The sequence below is a fragment of the Lissotriton vulgaris genome, chromosome 2_1, assembly GCF_964263255.1.
Source record: "Lissotriton vulgaris chromosome 2_1, aLisVul1.2, whole genome shotgun sequence".
Classification (NCBI taxonomy): domain Eukaryota; kingdom Metazoa; phylum Chordata; class Amphibia; order Caudata; family Salamandridae; genus Lissotriton; species Lissotriton vulgaris.
Window position 1 is genome coordinate 509,401,812 of NC_141687.1, and position 20,793 is coordinate 509,422,604.

The 20,793-nt window shown below is 50.1% G+C and overlaps 1 protein-coding gene across 1 annotated transcript in view; it reads right to left on the reverse strand.

Annotated features, from left to right (window-relative positions):
* Positions 1–20,793, reverse strand: part of PGAP1 (post-GPI attachment to proteins inositol deacylase 1) — an 868,977-nt gene that overhangs the window by 656,549 nt on the left and 191,635 nt on the right. Inside the window, exon 5 of the mRNA XM_086955415.1 lies at positions 18,878–19,038. Coding sequence (XP_086811541.1) covers positions 18,878–19,038 — 161 coding nt within the window. The remainder of the gene's footprint in view (positions 1–18,877; positions 19,039–20,793) is intronic.

Genomic DNA, 20,793 nt, shown 5'->3' on the forward strand with positions numbered 1-20,793 from the left:
CCTCACCGCAACCGTGGGAAGTTTGAGGTTGAGAACCATAGTAGGAGGAGACAACATGGTCAGGAGAGGTGTCAAGACCACTGGCATCCCCAGTTCCTCTCTCCAGTCCTTCTCAGTATCTAACTGGTAAGTCAAAGTGTCACTTGACCCCTCCCAGTCTTCCTCATCATCCTCTGGGTGCCCCTGGAGTTGAAAAGGGACCTCAGGAGTGAAAATGGGAACAAAAACCCCTCTCGGCGCCGGATCAGACTTTGGACAACTGGTCCAGCTCCGTGTCCACATCGGGAAGGAGGCTGGGGTCAACGTCTGCCAGGAGACCAACTGGCGCCGAAAGAGGTAATGGTGCCAGAAGGGTCAGCGCCAGTAGAGGTCAACCAGCGCTGATCTGGATCCAAGGGGGGCCTGCGGCGCTGGGGCCGGAGCAGCCAGCAGCAAAGACATAGGACTCCCATCTGAGTCTGCCGGGCCCGAAGGTCCGGAGGCGGGGTTGTTACGCCCAAAGATACCATGCATCACATTTGACCTTGTGTTTGTTATGCCATAAGAACCTCAATCAATAAATTAGATTTTGTGAAATATAGAATTCGGTGTTAATTATAATCTATGGCATTATACATAAAAAGTGTGCTTTGAATAATTGTAAATATTAATGGTTTAATGGTGAGTGTGTATGAGAGTGTTTGACTATGATTCACAAGTGATTGTATGTGTGAGTGCTGGAAGAGGAATGTTTTAATGTATAGAATGTTTTGCATATACTGTATGTCATAAGTTTTTTTTTAAATGAAAAATGTGTTTAAAAAAATGATCAAAAAAACCAAATGAAGTAAAAATTAAATAAAACTCAAGATTTATTCAAGACATCCAGATCCCCTCACTTTATGTTTCAGTCAACTGTGAGATGATAAGTATATGGTGAATTGATAAAGGCAGCATTGGCGTTCTTCTATTGTGTAATATATAAGGCTGCGGCTTGGCCTTGCTGCTTGGGAGCCGATACCCAGTGGCGTTTATTCACATCAAAACTGGGCGGGGGTTGCTCCGGGACCCGTAAAGGGAGGGAAGCTCGGAGTCGAACTGTCGGACTCCGCGCGTAGAGCCGCAGGAGTGGCACCATCTGCGTGTCTAGTCGGATCGGCTGACCGACACGGCGAAGTCCAACGGCGACGATGCTTCTTCGACTTCCTCTTATGCTTCGACTTACCCGACCCCGAGTGCAAAGACTTCGATGATTTCGAACCAGAATGGTGGTGGCTCCGCGACCGGTCCCTCGACCTCCCTCGCGACCGGGACCTCGAATGGTACTGAGCCGACTGTCGGCGTTCAAGCAGTTTTCGGGACAGCACCAGCAAAGCCTTCAGTGCCATGAACCGACAGTCAGAGCACGACTTGGGGTTGTGGTCGCCATCCATGCAAAAGAAACACACGCAGTGCGGAGCAGTCACCTACATCAGTCGGGTACAGGAACAGCAGGTCTTAAAGCCGGGCATCCCTCGTGCATCTGTTCGGAGTTTGAGACTTGAAACAAGAAGTCGACAAAAGTCAAGAAAAACGTAGTCAAAAAATTACTGAGGTACTGCTCTTCCCGGATCTGCGCTGGCTAGCGAGGAAAAAGAAAGAACTAATGTCTGCGCGCGAGGGCGGTGTCTATGTAGCTGCTGCGATGTCATCCCGGCGACCACCACGCCGACGACGGACGCGGAGCCGGCCGACGCCACATGCGGACGCGCAGAGGTAATGCTGATGAAAAAACGTTCCGGATCCAGTCTGACGCCTAGGGGTAATTCTGAGGTTTGGAATCTATAACTAACGGGGGGCGGAGCTTGCCGGCGTCCATGCAAGACGCGTGAGCGCTGAGCTCCTCGCCGAAGCCCCGACAATATCCTTCAAAGTTATCCTTCCAGTGCCCAATTCTCTGTAGCGGCAGCGGTGCACCCTCCTACTCTGCCTGGAGCACCTGGACGGACCGAAATTGGGCTCTGCGACAGCTGCAAGGAGCCCCTCGGAGGAGGTCGCTGCCCGTGACGGACCAGGCCTGCAGCCGCGGATTCGCCTGAGGGTGGACCCTGGCGGCGTCACTCTGCGTGCGGCCTGTGAGGCCCCGAACGACCAGGAGGAGGGGACCTGAGTCCGGGGGTGGAGGATCGGACCCCCGTGCCTGCCGCTCTTCCTACCAAGGACTACGGCGCTGGAGGAGACTTGATTGGCGGAGGCCCGGGACCCCGGTGAGCTACACCCAAAGGGCCGCTGTTGCGTGCCCGTGCCGCTTTCCCTGCCTGACCCGGCTGTGTGTAGCCCTGGGCAGCAGCCGTGGTCGGACGGGCAGTCGGTGCACGGCTCGCGCTGCTAAAACCCCCCGAAGGACAGAGGAATCGAGGCGCCAACGTCCGGCGACCATGACTCAGGGGGCCCCGGGGACAACACAAGACGTAGAAGAGTGACCTTGCCTCCCCAGCCAGACCCACTGCTGTGCCCCGCTTCCCCTCCAGCGCGACCGAGGGCGAACGCTAGGCCCACTATGAAGTAGCAGTGCACCTGGAGGATACCCCACTAGTGCGCCCCCGCACACGCGCTTGCCGCCATCTTGCATCCGGGTTTGGCCCCGCGGCGGCCATTTGCTATTCACTCAAGACTGTCTGGTGCAACATTGCAGGCCTTCGCCGGATGGAAACCCAGGGCTAGCGCAGACGGTTGAGGAGAGCTCGACTACTAGCTTTGAGGTATTGTGGCCAAGATTTGGACGCTGATGGGTTGTGCGACACTGCGACCAACCAGCCCGGGATACCGACGGAGTACCCCTCGAGTCACACGATGCGAGTGGGAGACATCTTGCTTCTGATCTGAGGCGTGCTCGTGGGCAGGACCCCGCGGGGTGTTACTATCCCCTGGCAGAGAGTGGTGTGGACCGTTGCATACACCCCCAATCACTATCCGGGTGTCGTGTGATGACGGAGAGCCGTTGCTGGGGACTTGGGGTCCACGTGGGAGCTGTATAAGACACTGGGCTGCTCCAACGGGTAGTTGGCACCAGCGGTGAGGGTCGCATATATGTCCACCAGACTAGCCATGGGCAAAAATGACAGGACACAGGCTACACTCACCTTCGAGCAGCGCCGAACCAAGGGGTCCGAAATGCAGGCTCCGGAAACATCCCCGAAAGGAGCGGCCTCGGAGGGTTCCATCAGCTCAGATATCCGCAAAATGCTGGTCGCGATGGAGAAGGGGATACAAGACAGCATCGCAGCGGTAGGGACTAAAATTGACGCCCTGTCATACCGCATGGACCGCATGTCGGAACGGGTGGATAAACACGCTGAGCGCCTCGACATGGCAGAGCGACGACTCACCGAGGCGGAGGAAGCTCAATCGGAGTGGGACAAGGATCGCAAACAATTTGGCAGACTTTTGCAGGTGATCCAAGACAAATCGGAGGATTTGAAGGCGAGGTCACGGAGGTCCAACATTCGTATTACAGGTGTGGCAGAGACCACACAGACTGGCAAGATGGAGCTCTTTGTGGAGAAACTCTTGAAAGTTCTGCTCGGAGAAGAGGCCTTTTCCCCGATGTTTATTGTGGAGAGAGCCCACCGCACGCTGGGACCAAGACCGAAACCGGGTGCGAACCCGAGGCCCATCATAGCGAAGCTCCTGAACTATCGGGATAGGGATACCGCACTTCGCTTGGCTAGAGACAAGGGTAACCTGCAATATGAGGGGATGGATATCTCGCTCTACCAAGACTTTACTGCGAAGGTCCAGGAGGAGAGGCGACAATTTGCACCATATAAAAAGCAGTTGCGCGAACTAGAGTTGGACTATGTGTTGTTATACCCAGCGAAGCTTCGAGTTAATAGACAAGGGCACTCGCACTTCTTTACAGATCCCAGGGAACTGCAGAAATCACTGAAGGAGTGGTCCAAGGAACGTAGGAACAGCCCGAGGAAAGACCAGGGGAACCTTTTTCTATTCCACTGTTTGTCCGCCAGAAATGCCGTCCACTGGAAGGGAGGTCTGCATCCCCAGAGGAATCCGTAGCTGACAAACTTTACCATCTCTAACAACCTCGCCGGACCCGCTTCGCGGGTCCCGCAGCGCCTCGCGCTCCAGAGGCTGCAGACATTGTGGGAGTTCAGGACAGGAGGCGCGGGCAGGTGAGAAAGCCGGCGGGGCTGCGAGCACGCAGGCAGGGACTCCAGTGACCAGGAGCCCCTGCGCGCCCATTCAACACACCTGGGCTGCTCTCCCCGCTGGCCACGCCCCCCGCCTGTTGGCCTGAAAAGCCGGTTGCCTGCTCAGTTCCACAGAACCTTTTTCTATTCCACTGTTTGTCCGCCAGAAACGCCGTCCACTGGAAGGGAGATCTGCATCCCCAGAGGAATCCGTAGCTAACAAACTTTACCATCTCTAACAACATAGCCGGACCCGCTTTGCGGGTCCCGCAGCGCCTCGCGCTCCAGAGGCTGCAGACATTGTGGGAGTTCAGGACAGGAGGCGCGGGCAGGTGAGAAAGCTGGCGGGCTGCGAGCACGCAGGCAGGGACTCCAGTGACCAGGAGCCCCTGCGCGCCCATTCAACACACCTGGGCTGCTCTCCCCGCTGGCCACGCCCCCCGCCTGTTGGCCTGAAAAGCCGGTTGCCTGCTCAGTTCCACGGAACCTTTTGCTATTCCACTGTTTGTCCGCCAGAAACGCCGTCCACTGGAAGGGAGATCTGCATCCCCAGAGGAATCCGTAGCTGACAAACTTTACCATCTCTAACAACCTCGCCGGACCCGCTTCGCGGGCAGGTGAGAAAGCTGGCGGGGCTGCGAGCACGCAGGCATGGACTCCAGTGACCAGGAGCCCCTGTGCGCCCATTCAAAACACCTGGGCTGCTCTCCCCGCTGGCCACGCCCCCCGCCTGTTGGCCTGAAAAGCCGGTTGCCTGCTCAGTTCCACGGAACCTTTTTCTATTCCACTGTTTGTCCACCAGAAACGCCGTCCACTGGAAGGGAGATCTGCATCCCCAGAGGAATCCGTAGCTGACAAACTTTACCATCTCTAACAACCTCGCCGGACCCGCTTTGCGGGTCCCGCAGCGCCTCGCGCTCCAGAGGCTGCAGACATTGTGGGAGTTCAGGACAGGAGGCGCGGGCAGGTGAGAAAGCCGGCGGGGCTGCGAGCACGCAGGCAGGGACTCCAGTGACCAGGAGCCCCTGCGCGCCCATTCAACACACCTGGGCTGCTCTCCCCGCTGGCCACGCCCCCCGCCTGTTGGCCTGAAAAGCCGGTTGCCTGCTCAGTTCCACGGAACCTTTTTCTATTCCACTGTTTGTCCGCCAGAAACGCCGTCCACTGGAAGGGAGATCTGCATCCCCAGAGGAATCTGTAGCTGACAAACTTTACCATCTCTAACAACCTCGCCGGACCCGCCTCGCGGGTCCCGCAGCGCCTCGCGCTCCAGAGGCTGCAGACATTGTGGGAGTTCACGACAGGAGGCGCGGGCAGGTGAGAAAGCCGGCGGGGCTGCGAGCACGCAGGCAGGGACTCCAGTGACCAGGAGCCCCTGCGCGCCCATTCAACACACCTGGGTTGCTCTCCCCGCTGGCCACACCTCCCTGAACACCAACCAATTAGCAAGCAACAGTAGAGTATAACACTGACGTTCACCCCCGCAGAGCGGGAGCGTGCCCGGGAGAAGCCCGGGACAAGGGCGGGACCGTCTGTGGCCGTCAGGGGCCGAAGGAGGCCGGGCTGGGCCAGGTCACTGACATTTGTATTTATATTCACTGTTCATTGTTTTTACAGTATTTTACTTAGTGTGTTATCTGTGCCAGCTGGTATACCTAGCCTAGTCTAGATATGAATCACTCCCCCCTCCCCGGCGTGGGTGTTTCTGTACTCGGCCCACTTGATAAATTCTTTAAGAAAACAACTAAGGAAGTAGATATGGAATTTCTCCTTGCTGAGAGAAGAGCAGAGCGTCAACGCTCAATTGAGCTTCTAAAGAAAATTCCGCTGCCTACCCTATTAGACCTAAATAACACCCAAGAAACGGCCGTCCAAGGGCTGAGTGCTGTTGAAGATGATGTAGCCGATATGGACCAAATCCCCAGTATATTTAGGTTCCCAATTATCTCCCCACCTTGTGATAGTGTCACTAGCGAAGGCCATATAGATTGTCCTCCTATTGATCACTCTAGCCTCATAGATCTAAATACCCCTGTTGTCCAGATTATGGAATCTAATCCTCACCCATCGCTGACCAACCGGTCATTAGACTGTGTAGATCTTGGCGAGAATTTGTCACCATCCAGGGCTTGTGACGCTGGAGTTAAGCCTTCTAAGGCCAATAGGGTTGTGCGTTCCCCACCTAGGAAAAAAAGGAGAAAGGGAGGGGTAAAAAGGAAAGGCCCAAGTCGACAATCACCTCTCCCGTCTTTACCTAACTCAAACACTGAGCTGTTGGTCCCACCTACTGCTGAGACACCGTTGGTTGCCTTACACGATTTGGTTACCCCTGAGACTGCCATTGAAGGGTTTAATGAGGTGTCTTATGCCATCCTAGAGAAGCTTATTAAATCATATATGTTACCATTGTTGGAGCGTGTTAGGATAATGGGCGACAAAATGGATCGCCTATTGGCGTCTGTGGAGCTAACACATCCTTCTAGCTCAGACAAGGAATCTGGTCCACCCACTAAACCTCATGGCACAAACTTTGTTGCTGGCAATACAAACACTATCTCTAGCCACCAACCTAAAAATACAAATAATGTAGGCACTACCTCAGTTAAAACATCGGTTTTGGCTGCTAAACCTCCCCGAGCAGCTAACTCTGTCAAAACGAACCCCGTGGTGGGTTACTAATAAACCACCCAATAAGGGAGCAATGCCACAGGTAAAGAATGGGGTGGGTAAATCCGTTAACATTAAAAACAACAAACCCCTACCCCGCAGGAACAATGTGGACTTGCCTCCGGATTCATTGAATTATGTAATTGTAATGACGGGTGTGCCACCAATTTCAGATGGGGATCGGGAAAACAATGAAAGTTTAAAAGATAAAGTCATATTCTGGCTGAAAACTAATAGACCCCTTCCTGTTCATCTTAATGGGGATATTGTTACGGTCAGAAGATGCAAGTGGGTGGGGGTACGCCCCAAGGATATAGAGGGGGATATAGTGATCATCAATTTTAGGGACCATAGAGTAGTATCCCATCTCTCAGATTGGTATGTGGGAAGTAACGAGGGAGGGATCTCCACGAGGAATCTCAGTTATTTTTATCCTGAGACCCTGTTTAATCCAACTGATCAACCTCCTTCCAAAAATTCCCTTAAATGGTCCAACTTCACTCCTAGTTTCCATGGACCCCAATTCAACCCAGAGGCACAGTTTCGCACCTACACACAATCTAGTTATAATAGTTCTTTACGAACACCGGGATGGGCCAAGGTCAAGCCCCAGCCTTTTGGTCCCTCAGCCTTATCAGATTTTCCACTCCCTAACAAGTTCCTGTACCCTCTAGCTCCCCCCACTCCAGTTTTTCCACATTTTCAACAGCCCCCAAATCTCTACCCAGCTTGTAATTATCCAAATAAGTTTACACAGCCCAATGAGTATTGGAATATCCCGCTGAGGAACCTCTATGACCCTCTTTCAGGGCTGGCGTCTAATGATTGACCAGCTTTTCCATCAAGGGTCAATGAGTGTAACTCTGACTGTATGGGTGTTGAAGATGTCCTGGGCAATCCATTGTGTATTGTCAAAGGTTTTGAGGATCAGTCTGATCATTGTGTTAAAGGGTGCACGGTCTACACAAGAGAGTCAGATGTAACGGATATGGCACCCACATCAGTGTCTCCCGAGGACAACAACACTGAGAGTGTTAATTTTGTGCCAATCGCTCAGGTTGGGTCACTGTGTATTGCTATGGAAGATACGAATAAAGCTGCCCCTGTGCATGTAGAACCCTTCCCCCAGACTAATGAATCCCACCCTACAGACATAACTAAATCATACGACCGAGCATGTACAAAGGGCACCATTTTGGGATGTTGGAACATAGCGGGAATTGAATCACGTATTTGTATTCTCGATTGGATTGATTTTATTTGCCAAGGTGATGTATGGTCTTTTCAAGAAACCTGGGCAACTTCACCAGTGTTTCTTCCAGGTTACTTGAATTTTAACAAACCAGCCATCAGAGGTCATAGAGGTCGAGCCATGGGTGGCTTAACAATCTGGGTTCGCCAATTTGAAGGTGTGTCTGTTAAGGAAGTTTTTATTGACTGTCCAGATATATTGATAGTTAGTATCAAATCAAAAAGTGGGTTGGATATACTGCTGATCAATATTTATGCTAGAGGTACCCTGGGTGGCAGAGTATCAACCACCCTTCTCTGTTTGGATGATTTATTAAATGCTACCCTAGAAGCTGGTCATGTGGTTGTTATGGGCGACCTAAACACTTATTTTGAACCTCTGAGTTCAGACGATGGTTTATTAACAGAGGCAGAGGATCTGGTTTGGGGGATTCCTCAGCTGGACATAGCCCCAATCAATAAGTGGTCTCAAGCAGCTACATTTATTAAAGGTCTTTGTTTGAACCGGGGATTACGTGCTCTTAATGGACGAGCAAGTTCAGACAGGATGGGTAAACATACATTCGCCAATGGTAGACATAGCAGTCGCATTGACTACATCCTGGTAGATATTAAATTGTGGCCTGTGGTATCGGACATGGAAGTTAAGTCACGTCCGGAAAGTGACCATGAACCTCTGGTAGCGGAACTAAAGGACTTTAGTTTTGTAGGGCGGGTTGAACGTTTGATAAACTCTGTACAGGAGGCTGTCGTACTTACTAATGATATGAGGAGGGTTCGCTGGCCAAAGGTTTCAGTGGATGTGGAAGCACGTAAAAAGATCAGAGCCCTGGTCTCCAAGTCACTGGTAGAAATCGATAAGTGTGGTAACCAGGAAATGATCAATACAAACATTACAGACATCCACTCTAGTTTGTTTTTGTCTCTAAAGTCATTGTTTATTAAGTATGTTGCTAACAAAGGTATTAGGAAGGTTAGGAAAACCTCCAATTGGTTCAACGACGAGTGTCGCCAGACCCATGCGGATCTGTTTAAAGCTTTAAAACTAAAGAACCCAGCCCTAATTAAATCAAGTAGGAAGGCTTTTAACGATGCTAAACGCTCTGCTAAGGCCGCTTGGGATGATGAACGTTGGACATCATTAGCTGAGGCCTGTGGCTCTAGGAACCTACAGCAGTTTTGGCACCTTCTCAAATGGGGTTTGCCACAGGATGATCGCCCAAGCTCGGCATCTGTTGAGCAACAGAAATGGGTGTGCCATTTTGAGGAACAATTTAGATGCTGCAGCAATATGCAGGATACCATCAGTTGGCCACTATCGTTAGATTCACTTGTGTTCTCGGCTAGAGAAGTCGAATTAGTTCTGAAAGCTATCCCCAGGGGAAAAGCGCCTGGTCCTGACTGTATACCAGCGGACTTATTCCAACAGGACCTTGATCTTTGGGTACCATACTTAGTGCAGCTGGTAAATGCACTGGCCATGGGTGCTAGGGTACCTGAATCCTGGGCAGGCGCAGAAATCTTGCCTATTTTTAAGAAGGGTGATCGGTCGGTTCCATCCAACTACCGGCCGATCAGTCTCATTGGCGCGGTTCAGAAGATCATAACCCGTCTCGTTCTCTCCAGGATTCAGGCATGGCTAGAGGAGTATAATATTCTTACTCCTCTTCAAGCTGGGTTTAGACCTCACGTGAGTACCCTAGATCAGGCATTCCGTTTCATGCTTTTGTATTGGAAGACGGTTACTTTGGGCAAAGGCAACCTATACGCGGCCTTCGTGGACTTAAGGTCAGCATTTGACCTTGTCCCGAGGGCCGGGTTGTGGAAATGCTTACTAGATATGGGCATGCCCCCCCCCCCCCTTAGTACGTCTTATAGTGAATTTACATGCACATACCTATGCCTTTGTGCGCTGGGGTAAACCGGGGGAGGTGACGGAGAGATTTTCAGTGGCCAAAGGTGTCAGGCAAGGATGCGTGCTGGCACCCACCCTTTTTTCTCTATATATAAATAGAGTTACTAAGTACTACGATAATTATCCCACGGATGCCCCAAGTCTGGCTGGAATGAAAATCCCCTTGCTCATGTTCGCTAATGACACTCTTCTGATCTCTCAAACCAGACAGGGTTTGCAGAAAGCTCTGTCAAGGTTTGAGTGTTTCTGCAGCGAACATGAGCTAGAGGTGAACGTGTCTAAAACCAAATTTATGGTTTTAAGAGGGCACAAACAAATTAATGCCAGGGTTACCATGGGGGAAACCCCCTTGGAACAGACAAAGCATTTCATCTATTTGGGAGTTACCTTTAGTGAGACTTTAAGTTGGTCCCATCAGGTTGAGCTTAAGACCTTGAAGCACCTGCAGCTGGGTGGGGCACTGATTAAAGAGCATAAAGGCTCTTTTACCAGGCCAATCTCTCCGCTTATTAAGATATATGGCGGCAAGGTATTACCAGCAGTCCAATAAGGGGCAGAACTCTGGGGTGGTAGCAATCTGGACCCACTAAGACATGCCCAAAATAAATTTTTAAGAATGGCAACAGGTCTGCCCCAGTCATCACCGCTGATTCCCCTTCTATATGATTTAGGGTGCCAACCGGTGGAGGACCTAGCAAGACTTCGCCCTCTGACATTCTGGCGACGTCTCTGGACTACGCCGGAACTTCACTACTATGCAAAAGCCTATCTGGAGGTTAAAAATTGCTATGGTGCCACTAATATAGGCTGGTTCAGTGACCTTAAGGCTACCCTAATAGCTCTGGGGTATGGAGACCTGTGGTCCTGCCCCGAGACAGTCATCTTTCCATCTAAAAAGGATTTAAAGCGGCACTATTGGGATTGGGTGACTCACAATAGACATTCGAAGATGTGCTCTAGTAGTCTTACTGGTCTGTTTATTGTTCATAAGGACACGTCCAAGCTGAAAAGGTATTGGGACATTATAACAAAGCCCATGGATCGCAAACTCTTCCACCAATTTAGATGTGGTTCACTTCCTCTTGGGGATTTTACTAAAAAGTGGGGAGCTGATAGGTCTGGGCACTGTCCTAAGTGCCAAGGAGTAGGGGAAAGCTTGAATCATTTTTTGTATGTGTGTCCATTATATATTGCCCCTAGAGCCAAATGGCTAAGGCCGGTATGTAGAAGCCTAGGTACTAGATCGGCTGGTGAAGCAAGCAGAATTTTAAAAACCAACCTGGCCCCTGTAATTGTTGTGGGGGTTGCTAAATTTTTGGGGTGGGCCTGGTTGCTTAGAATCAGTTTTATTAAAAGCAATCAATCGGGGACTTAAAGAAGTGATTGTTTATCAGTTAGGCCCAGTTTATTTCTGTTTAAGCATGTATGTATTTGAGTGTTATTGTAAATTTTGTAAATATGCAACAAGAAGCTGATTAGCTTGTCATTGATTTAATACTGGTTTTAGATGTTTTTATATGTATAAATTGTATTTTATGTCTTTTATGATGAACTAATCGAATAAAGACTTCTTGAATTGAATTGACCAGGGGGACCCTGAATCCTCGTCACTATTGGAGGAGCAGTATTAAGTGCTTTCTGCTTGGCCAGCCCAGTCACCGCCATGCGGTGGCCGGCACGCCGCCCCCGGAGGGATGCCGCTCAACACTGTGCCGTACTTGATGCGGCGATGGGGCAGCGCTTCCTCTGCATGGACTGAGTCTGGACGTTGCTTTGTGGACTTCTGACTGGGTGAGATCTTACTGGTTTGGCTTTGGGGCACGAGGTACCGAGGGTGTCCTTCCTCTGGGGTAGTAGAGACATGACACAGTATTAGCTGTTTGAGTCAGGGGATTGAGTTGATGTGGGGACCTAGAGGAGGGTGACACTATTGGAGGAGGGGGGGGGGGGGGGGCAATACTGCGCACTTAACGTACTGTTGTTGTTTTTGGCACTGGATGTTTGCAAGGGGCAGGGCACTGGGGCGCAGTAGCAAAGCGGTTTCAGACAGCTCGATACCCGTTTCTGCGGGCGACTTCTGCCCCCGCGCTTTTGGCTTACAGGCTCTATAGAGAGTCATTCAGGGACTGCATATACTGGGTTACCGGGGTGTTGGGGAGCGGTAAAGAGATCTAATGTTGTTGGGTGGGCGTAGGTCCTGTCAGGCCAGGTTGGGGGAGGTCTGCTGTGGGTGGCGGGGGACCAGAGTTGGGGATGGTAATGGTTGTTTTGATGGTGGGACTTTGCACTTTACGCCAAGCACTGTGTTGTCTGATGTTCAGCCTCAGGAGAATGCTGCAGCTGCCTGCTTCCCATGGTATTTGCCGCCAGGATGACTGACGCTAGCAATGCGCACACTACACGCACTTTGCAAGAGCTGAACTTATTAACATGGAATGTGAGGGGACTAAATGATCACCGTAAGTTACGCAAGGTCCTCAGTTATTTACACAGACATCGTGTTGACCTTGCCCTTCTGCAGGAAACACACCTACCTCTCACCAGTAGAATGCTGCAGGCTAGGGGATTGGGGGGTCACAGTGTAGCCGCGGGTTTCACGACACACTCCCGGGGGGTACTCACCTGGGTCAACCCTTCCTCACGGTTAAAACTAACTCCGCTAGCGTCAGACCCCGAGGGCCGGTATGTTGTTACCAGGTGTGTGGGCAGGGGTCACGACTGGGTGGTGATCAATGTTTATAGGCCGAACTATGATAGTCCTGCCTTCTACACCACGCTAGCTATACTTAGCAGAACATATGCCCCCTCTAGGATGTTGTGGGGGGGAGACTTCAATTTTGTATTCAACCCAGACCTAGACAGGTCGGCGGGACCTGTCCGGAGGCCTGCGGCCTCAGCCCTGCACATGGAAGCGGAAATGATCAAACTAGACCTGGTGGACGTATGGAGGCGCAAGCACCCCACAAGAGGTGGCTTCACTCACTACTCTGCCTTCCATAACATTCACACTAGAATAGATTACTGGCTAGTGACACAGACCCTACTAGATGACATCTGTGAGGTGCTGCCCCGTACCCTTTCCGATCACTCTCCAGTATTACTCCGCCTAGTACTCCCGAAGAAAACAATCCCCCCCTTTACCTGGAGGTTCCCTCCCTATTCTCTCCTGGACGATGCGTTTCGGGGTGAACTGGCAGAGGACATCGATACATTCTTTGCGAAGAACCTGGGGTCTGTTGACAGCTTCCAGACAGTGTGGGAGGCCTTCAAGGTCTTCATTCGTGGTATGGCGATGTCCAAACACTCGAGCGTACTTAAATCTATAAGACGAGACTTGACACAACTTGAAGCCCGACTGTCTGTTCTAGAGAGACGCCTACGGGATGACCCTGATGTTGCAGACGAGGCTCAAATTAAACTCCTATCGTCCGAATACCATGACCGGGCTGACAGAGAGGTGCTTCACATGGGCAAATATGCCACGGCGCGATCTTACTGGGAGGGAGAGCGGCCGGGGGCACTGCTAGCTCGAATGATGCGGGGTTCCAGGAAGCCCCTGGTAGTGGATGAACTACTCACGCCCGAGGGTGAGGTGGTTACCGAAGACGTTGAGATCCTCCGAACGTTCCGGCAGTACTACGCCGACTTGTATACATCTAGATCACTGCGAGTAGAGGCGGAGATTGACGACTACCTAGAGCATATTGCCATGTCCTTTCTGCCAAACTCGGACAGGGAATTCTTGATGTCCCCGATTCAGGAGGATGAGATTCTGGAAGCACTAGCGAGCATGCGCTCCGGTAGCGCCCCGGGCGCGGATGGGTTGACGGTGGGCTTCTACAAATCGTTCAAGGACAAGTTGATCCCACACCTGATAGCCCTGTTTGATGAGATATGTGAAGAAGGCAGTATGCCCCAATCCATGAGGGAAGCCCTTATAATCACCATTTTGAAACCAGGGAAACCCCAGGTCTGCAGCTCTTACAGTCCAATCTCCTTGATCAACGTGGACAAATATTCGCCAAGGTTCTGGCCACGAGACTTGCTCTCCTGGTACCGGATCTGGTAGCACCCGAACAAGCCGGTTTTGTCCCTAATATAAACTTGACTTATAATATCCGGACAATACTGGGAACGATGCAGCATGTGCGCCAGGAGAACACGGCCCTAGCGGTTTTCCTGGACATGGAAAAAGCATTTGACTCAGTAGAATGGCCCTTCATGCTTAGGGTCCTCAGGAAACTGGGGCTGGGGGAACCTTTTTTACAGATGCTGGGGGCCCTGTACTACCGGCCCACCGCGAGGCTGCGGCTGGGAGATAGGGTCACGGACCCATTTGATATCAGCAGAGGCACCAGACAGGGTTGCCCCCTCTCGCCTCTCCTGTACGCACTAGTGGCGGAGCCTCTGGCATGTGCGATCAGGGAATACCACAGTCTAGAAGGCATCTGTTTCCCTACGTATAAAATCGGCATATCTACATATGCCGACGATACCCTTCTCTACGTACGCGACCCGGAAAAGAACCTTACGGCCGTTCTACGGGAAGTTGTGCGCTTCTGCGCCCTTTCCGGGCTCAGGGTGAACTGGGATAAGTCCATTGCTTTCCCGCTGACCCCCACGACCCAGTTCTTCGACATGGAGTACCCCCTGAAATGGACCACCGACTCGGTGAGGTACCTGGGCATACAGCTTCATACTGACCCAGATGTCCTGGTCCGGGAGAATTACGGAGTAGCTTATACGAAACTGGTTGAAGACGTGGACGTATGGTGCAGGCTTCCGCTGTCCCTAATGGGCAGAATAGCCATCATGAAAATGGTGGTGCTCCCCAGGTTCCTCTTCCTCTTCAACAATCTACCTGTGGTACTCTCGAAGGCGTTCTTTCAACAACTAACGCAAGTACTTATAAAACTGGCGTGGGGAGGCAAGCAGCCCAGAGTTAAAGGGACGACGCTTCTGCTCCCTTATGAAATGGGGGGACTGGGAGCCCCAGACATGGAAAGATATTACCGTGTAGCACAGGCAGCCCATTTACACTCCTGGATCCATGGGGACCCCCGTATCCCTCATGGGACTTTGGAACGCCTGTTTGCGGAGCCTCTTCCCCTTCCGGCCACCATTTGCCTCCCGGTGGACCGAGCTGTCGGTCATCTAGACTCGCTTAAATCTACCAACCATGCATGGAACGCGCTAGCCCGGGCGCGAGACTGTAGTATTCTATACTCGCCACAGATGCCGATCGATTGGGCACTCTGGCTCGGCCCACTGCGGGAAAAAGGGGTTTCAGAGGCACTGCGTGCATTGGGACTCGCTAAAATGGGAGACCTATTTGTCGAAGGCGTTGTTGGGTCATGGGAGCAGTTCTTTGCCACGCACCCGGAAGCCACGCTGCTACAACGCTTCCAATTCCACAGGACACGGAGTGCGTTGAGGGATCTATTGGGCCTTGATATGACGGAGCCGCCGGAGATCCCTGAACTCACACATGTGATTAACGCACCCTCATCTAACAGATTGGTCTCCACCTTAAACAAACTAGGGGTGACGCACCAGCATCCACAATACTCGAAAGCCAGAGAGGAATGGCAAAAGGATTTGCAATTTCCGATCGATGACGATATGTGGCGCTATTGCTGCGCCAGCACTAAACGACTTTCACTCAATGAACGGCACAGGCTGGTGCACTTCAAGTTTCTTCAACGGGTGTATTACACCCCAGAGAGGCTGCACCGTTACGGGCTCCGGCAGACGGCGGAGTGTGAGAGGTGTCACACGAAGACTGCTGACTTCATTCACATGGCGTGGTACTGTCCGGGAGTTCATAAATTCTGGGTTGAAGTCTTCTCGGAACTTAGTGCGATTCTGGGCTCAGAGCTAGCCATTAGACAGGACCTCGCACTCTTGGGCTTCTCGAAGCCTCTCCCATTATCTCAGAGACGCATGGTAGATATAGCCCTACTGATGGCCAGAAGAGTGGTAGCCATGTGCTGGATGCGGGGCCCGCTTCCCACAAAGAAAAGGTGGGCCGGTGACTTACTATACTGCTGCACGCAGTCCGAACACTACAGTGAGCTATTACCACCCAGGAGTAGGCCAAAAAATTTCTGGGGTCTATATCAGGCTTACATCCAGCAAAGTGAGACAGAGGAAACAGACGGCGCAGAGGCACAGGAGACCCCGGAATCCCCGGAGGGGCGGGAGGGACAGTAAACACGGGGCTTTGGGTGGCTGCGAGGGTTCCCCAGCAGTGGTTCCCATAGCATAGATCTAACTCAGCAATTGGCCCGGATGGGAGCCCTCACAGTAGTGCACTGTAGGTAGCGCAGTATGTATTGGCTGATGATGCAACATGAACACGACATTAAACACACAGCAATTGGCACTGGGGAGAGGGTGGGGGTTAGTTGGTGTAGGTAGTTTATAGCGTTAGGAAACTCCAGAGATTATCAGGTACACAAACGACAGGGACACTGGTCACGCACCCCGCGGGCTCTGGCGGAGCACATGCAGGCTGAGGACAACGTGTGACCTTCGCCACACTTTGCGCCAATCGTGCGCTAGTTTTGTTAAGGATAGCTGCTGTTGGCATTGTATTCTTGCTGCACTGTTTGCCACCGGGCCTCCGGGATGCCGGCTAAAAGGCTGTGTTCAATATACTCACACTGTGATGCTTAACGTTCTTACTTTGTCCCAATGTACGAGACATTCTGAGATGTATAACGTGTACCTTGCAATACTTTGAATAAATTCTTTAAAAAAAAAAAAGAATCTATAACTAACGCGTTTCTTTCAGATCCCGGGCGTTTCGGCATTGTTAAATGGAGTCCTCAGAAATGCACATGTGGAACAAATTTGTATGCGATACTGGCTCCTGTAATTTATTTATATATTGAAATTACACCAGGTCATGGTCGAAGTTATCTACTTGATATATTGGTCATGAGTTATTACATTGTACGGATTTGGAGAGAATTAACTTTTATTTGCTAATGTTCAAGTATATTGCCTTGAATAATTTGATTCCTGTAAATGCTTACTGGTCCTGCAAAGCATACGTATGATTGTAACATACATCACATATATCAAAATCTAATAAGCAGATTAAACAGAAAAGAAAAGTACTTTAATACACACAAGAAAAATATACTATACATAAAACTAAGATGCACAGGTTAAACCAGAAGCCTCTACAACCCTCTTGGCCAAAGTTCTGATCCCAAACAATATTACAGCCTAGACACTCATCACTATAAAGACACAGTTAACATTGCATTATAATGAGCATGTTACAGAGGGTGACTCTACAATGCTATAGCAATGATATCAACATTTGTATTGCAGTGATTTCGTTTCTGCAGTTGATAAGAAGTCAAATGTTCCTGGTCCACCGACTGCCCCACCACCCAAAGTAACAGAATTGCACACCTTTCCTTGGCATGAACATTGCTCTGGTGGTGTTAAGGACCTAAATATGGATGCCTGTTGTCTTAGTACAGTTACTGGAGTGCCACTATCCACCCAGATTCCTTCAACTGAGAAAACAGCAGAGCCCACTGGGCACCAACTGGGACATTTCTACTTGCTACTAGTGCAGGACAAACAAGGACAAAGCTGGGAAATTATTCAAAAGGGCACGCTTCCCCAGCAACAGAGGGTAACTGGTTCCCAAAGCACAGGTGAGGGGGAAGCCATCTCACCTTAAATCACAATATAGAGCTTCATCAGTCTCCCTCGATGTTGATGTGCAGCAAATTTTCTTATCTGGAGCAGCTGTATGCCGTCTCCTTGTGTTCCAAGGCACGAATAACCTCCACAAGCCTCACAGATACAGATTGTTATCTGCTGGGAAGCCTCCTGAAAAGTTGAAACCTCAGCTCCCTCTGTCAGACTGGCAAATTCCTTTAACAACTAATCCATAACAGAGACACCTTCTCAAGTTCAAATGCTATGCCTGGATCCAAAAGCAGAATGGCTATCCAACCTCTGGATTACACTCCAGGATCTCGGCTTCCTCAAAGACACCTTGTGGGAGAACAGCCTTGAACAAACAACTAGCTGAATTGTATCAGTCCCTAATTGACAGGCTAATCCAATCAGATGGTCTGCTACTTTTGCTGGGTATCGATGAGAGGAGAGCACCTTCCCAGTCTCTTGGTACCGGGTCCAGCCTATCCCTCAGAGAGAAATTTTACTGAACTTCATACCAAGATGCCCTGGCCATCACCCGGCAGAAAAGAACAGAGAGAGTTTTAGCTAAATTCAGGGAAGGGATAGTGCCTACCCTAACCCACCAAGCTTCTACAGGGAATAGGAAGGGGCAAGGGGGAGCAGAAATGTCCAGCAGATCAGATACCAGCTTATCTCACATTAAACACAATGGTTCATCATCCTCACCAAGTAACCCCACTGGCTATCAATACAGACATCCCACATATTACGAAGGCATATTGAACCCAGGTAAGAGAGACTTCACAGACTAGGAGGAAGCTGGTAGGCCACCTCTCCTAAAAGGTACAGGTACCACTGAACATAGATTAATGCTACAACCACTGTCCGTCTACCACACCCCAAGTAAGACGACAGTAGCCACTCTCTTTGAATGAGGGGTACTCTATGCATGCTCCCTTGACCTCACAGCCAGGCGCTGGGGCCTCTATCAATGTAAACAGGTAGACCATCAGTGGACTTGTGTGATTGTCATGTTCGTTGAGGTGGAGATCAAAAAAACCTACAGTATTGTCAAGTGACTTGCCAAGAGATCAACATAGGGCAGGTAAGCACGCTCTTCAAAGTCATGCAGAAGAATTACTGTTGTAACTGGGAGCATGATGCTTTTAAAAACAGATATAAAATAAAAAGAAATACTCTTTACCATAATTGATAAGGCACTGTTGTAGTGATGCGATTTTGGCAGAAAAGTTAGCCCAGATCGAACTTGGAAATCTCTGAAACCGCCAGCTACAGAAAGGATGGTTATATTTCTCAGGTCCTGCGCCTTCATGATCCAGTAGTTGTTAACCGTATCATAAAAATCTGCAAGTGAGATAGAAAAACATTGTATTACATTGTTTTGTTGTTAAAAGGTAATCAAATGAAGAATTAGATTAATAATAACCACATAAAGTGAATTGCAGAAAATATGAAAATGATAGCCATAATTTGAAATTTTAGCTGAATCTGGTTCTTTACACAAACAAATATCTAGCAGATTACTTAAATCATGTACAGGGAAGAAGAGCAGCTATGGTTGAACGCCATAAAAGACCTCCTCATCATACTGGATGATAACTCAAAGGCAGTACTAACACTACTGAATACTGAAGCAACATCAAAGACTGTGGTCTTACAAATTCTCAGGGAACAACTCCGCAACAAAGTAGGAATCTCAGAAAAAAAACGCTCCTAGATTAAGCCTTTCTGTAAATAATATATACCAATACCACCTTTGTTCCACAGGTTGTCTTAAATACCTGTGCCAATTAAAGAAATCATCCATTTCCACAGAATTCGCTACAGATCCAGTGATCTATTTCCCCTCTACACAAATCCTCTTACTGAAAATCTGTCCACAAGCACTGGAATAACTGAACAATTTAATACCTGGAGAATTTCAAATACTGGCCTTCTAAAGGATCTGAACCATCCAACGAATGTCTGGATCCACTAGCAGTCATGGGCATATACTTATTTGGCGCTTTTCAAAGGACATTGTCAGTACTGTATAGAAAATGCGGATATAGATTGTTCTGACCACTTTCACATTTCCTTTCAAACCATTCTGGTCATCCTCCCCACCACGACCTTGAAAAGGAAGCCACGATTCATCCGAAAAACAAACAAAAACCTCATTGCACATTCCAATATACCCTTCTGAGATGAACCGACGAGCTGATGGGACACTAACAACAACAGTGCTTCCCTGCTGAGTCACTGAATACTCTTCCTCAGCTCTGAACCCTCTGACATGAACTCTGTGCAGTCGGAAAGAATCTCACTCTAGAGCATCGATTGTTAATCAAATAACTTGAAAATATAAAGCTACAAAGAAGTAAGGCAGAAAGCAGTGTAAAAAACCTCCTCTTAAACTCAAAGTGTTTATAAAGATGTAGACATCTGCCATGCCGCTGGCTGTCATTGCCCTCAACAGGGCCGGACTGGCAATGCCGGGCACCGCGCAATCACCCGTCAGGCTGCCAGGGATGGGCAGGGTCGGATTGGGATCACAATTCGGCCCGGGCACTGACGAAAAAAGTGGCCCACATTCAAGAGGCGTGGCCCATATTTAAGGGGCGTGGCCCACATTCAAGGGGCGTGCCCTTTCATGAAACACTATTTGCACAGACAAGGAATGAACGTGGGAGGATACTGTTCTTGCACAGGGCACAGGGCAAAGGTGCCAATGGCCTACATGCTGAGCAACTAAAAAAAATAGCAAGGCCCATTTCTGTCACAAAATTATTCCAGCCCTCCAGCACAGGAGCACCTGAAAAGCAGCAAAGCCCCTGTTTTACTAACCTACTTAGCCCTCCCCAAACCTTCAGCTCAGGAGCACATGAACAGGTAAGGCCCCTGCGATTAGTAAATTAATCAGCCCTCCAGGCCTCGCGAAAATGTCCTGGCAGGGGAGCACAAACACAGCTTTCTGGGTCATCCAAGGTAGCCAGGGGGGAGGCTGAGGTGAAGCTGGTGCATGGGAAGTGCCTTCCCAGTGTGTTCTGGCAGTTTGAGTGTTTACCATTTACTGTAGTATTACCATTGTACCTGTGTATGGTAACCTTTTGTAACTTG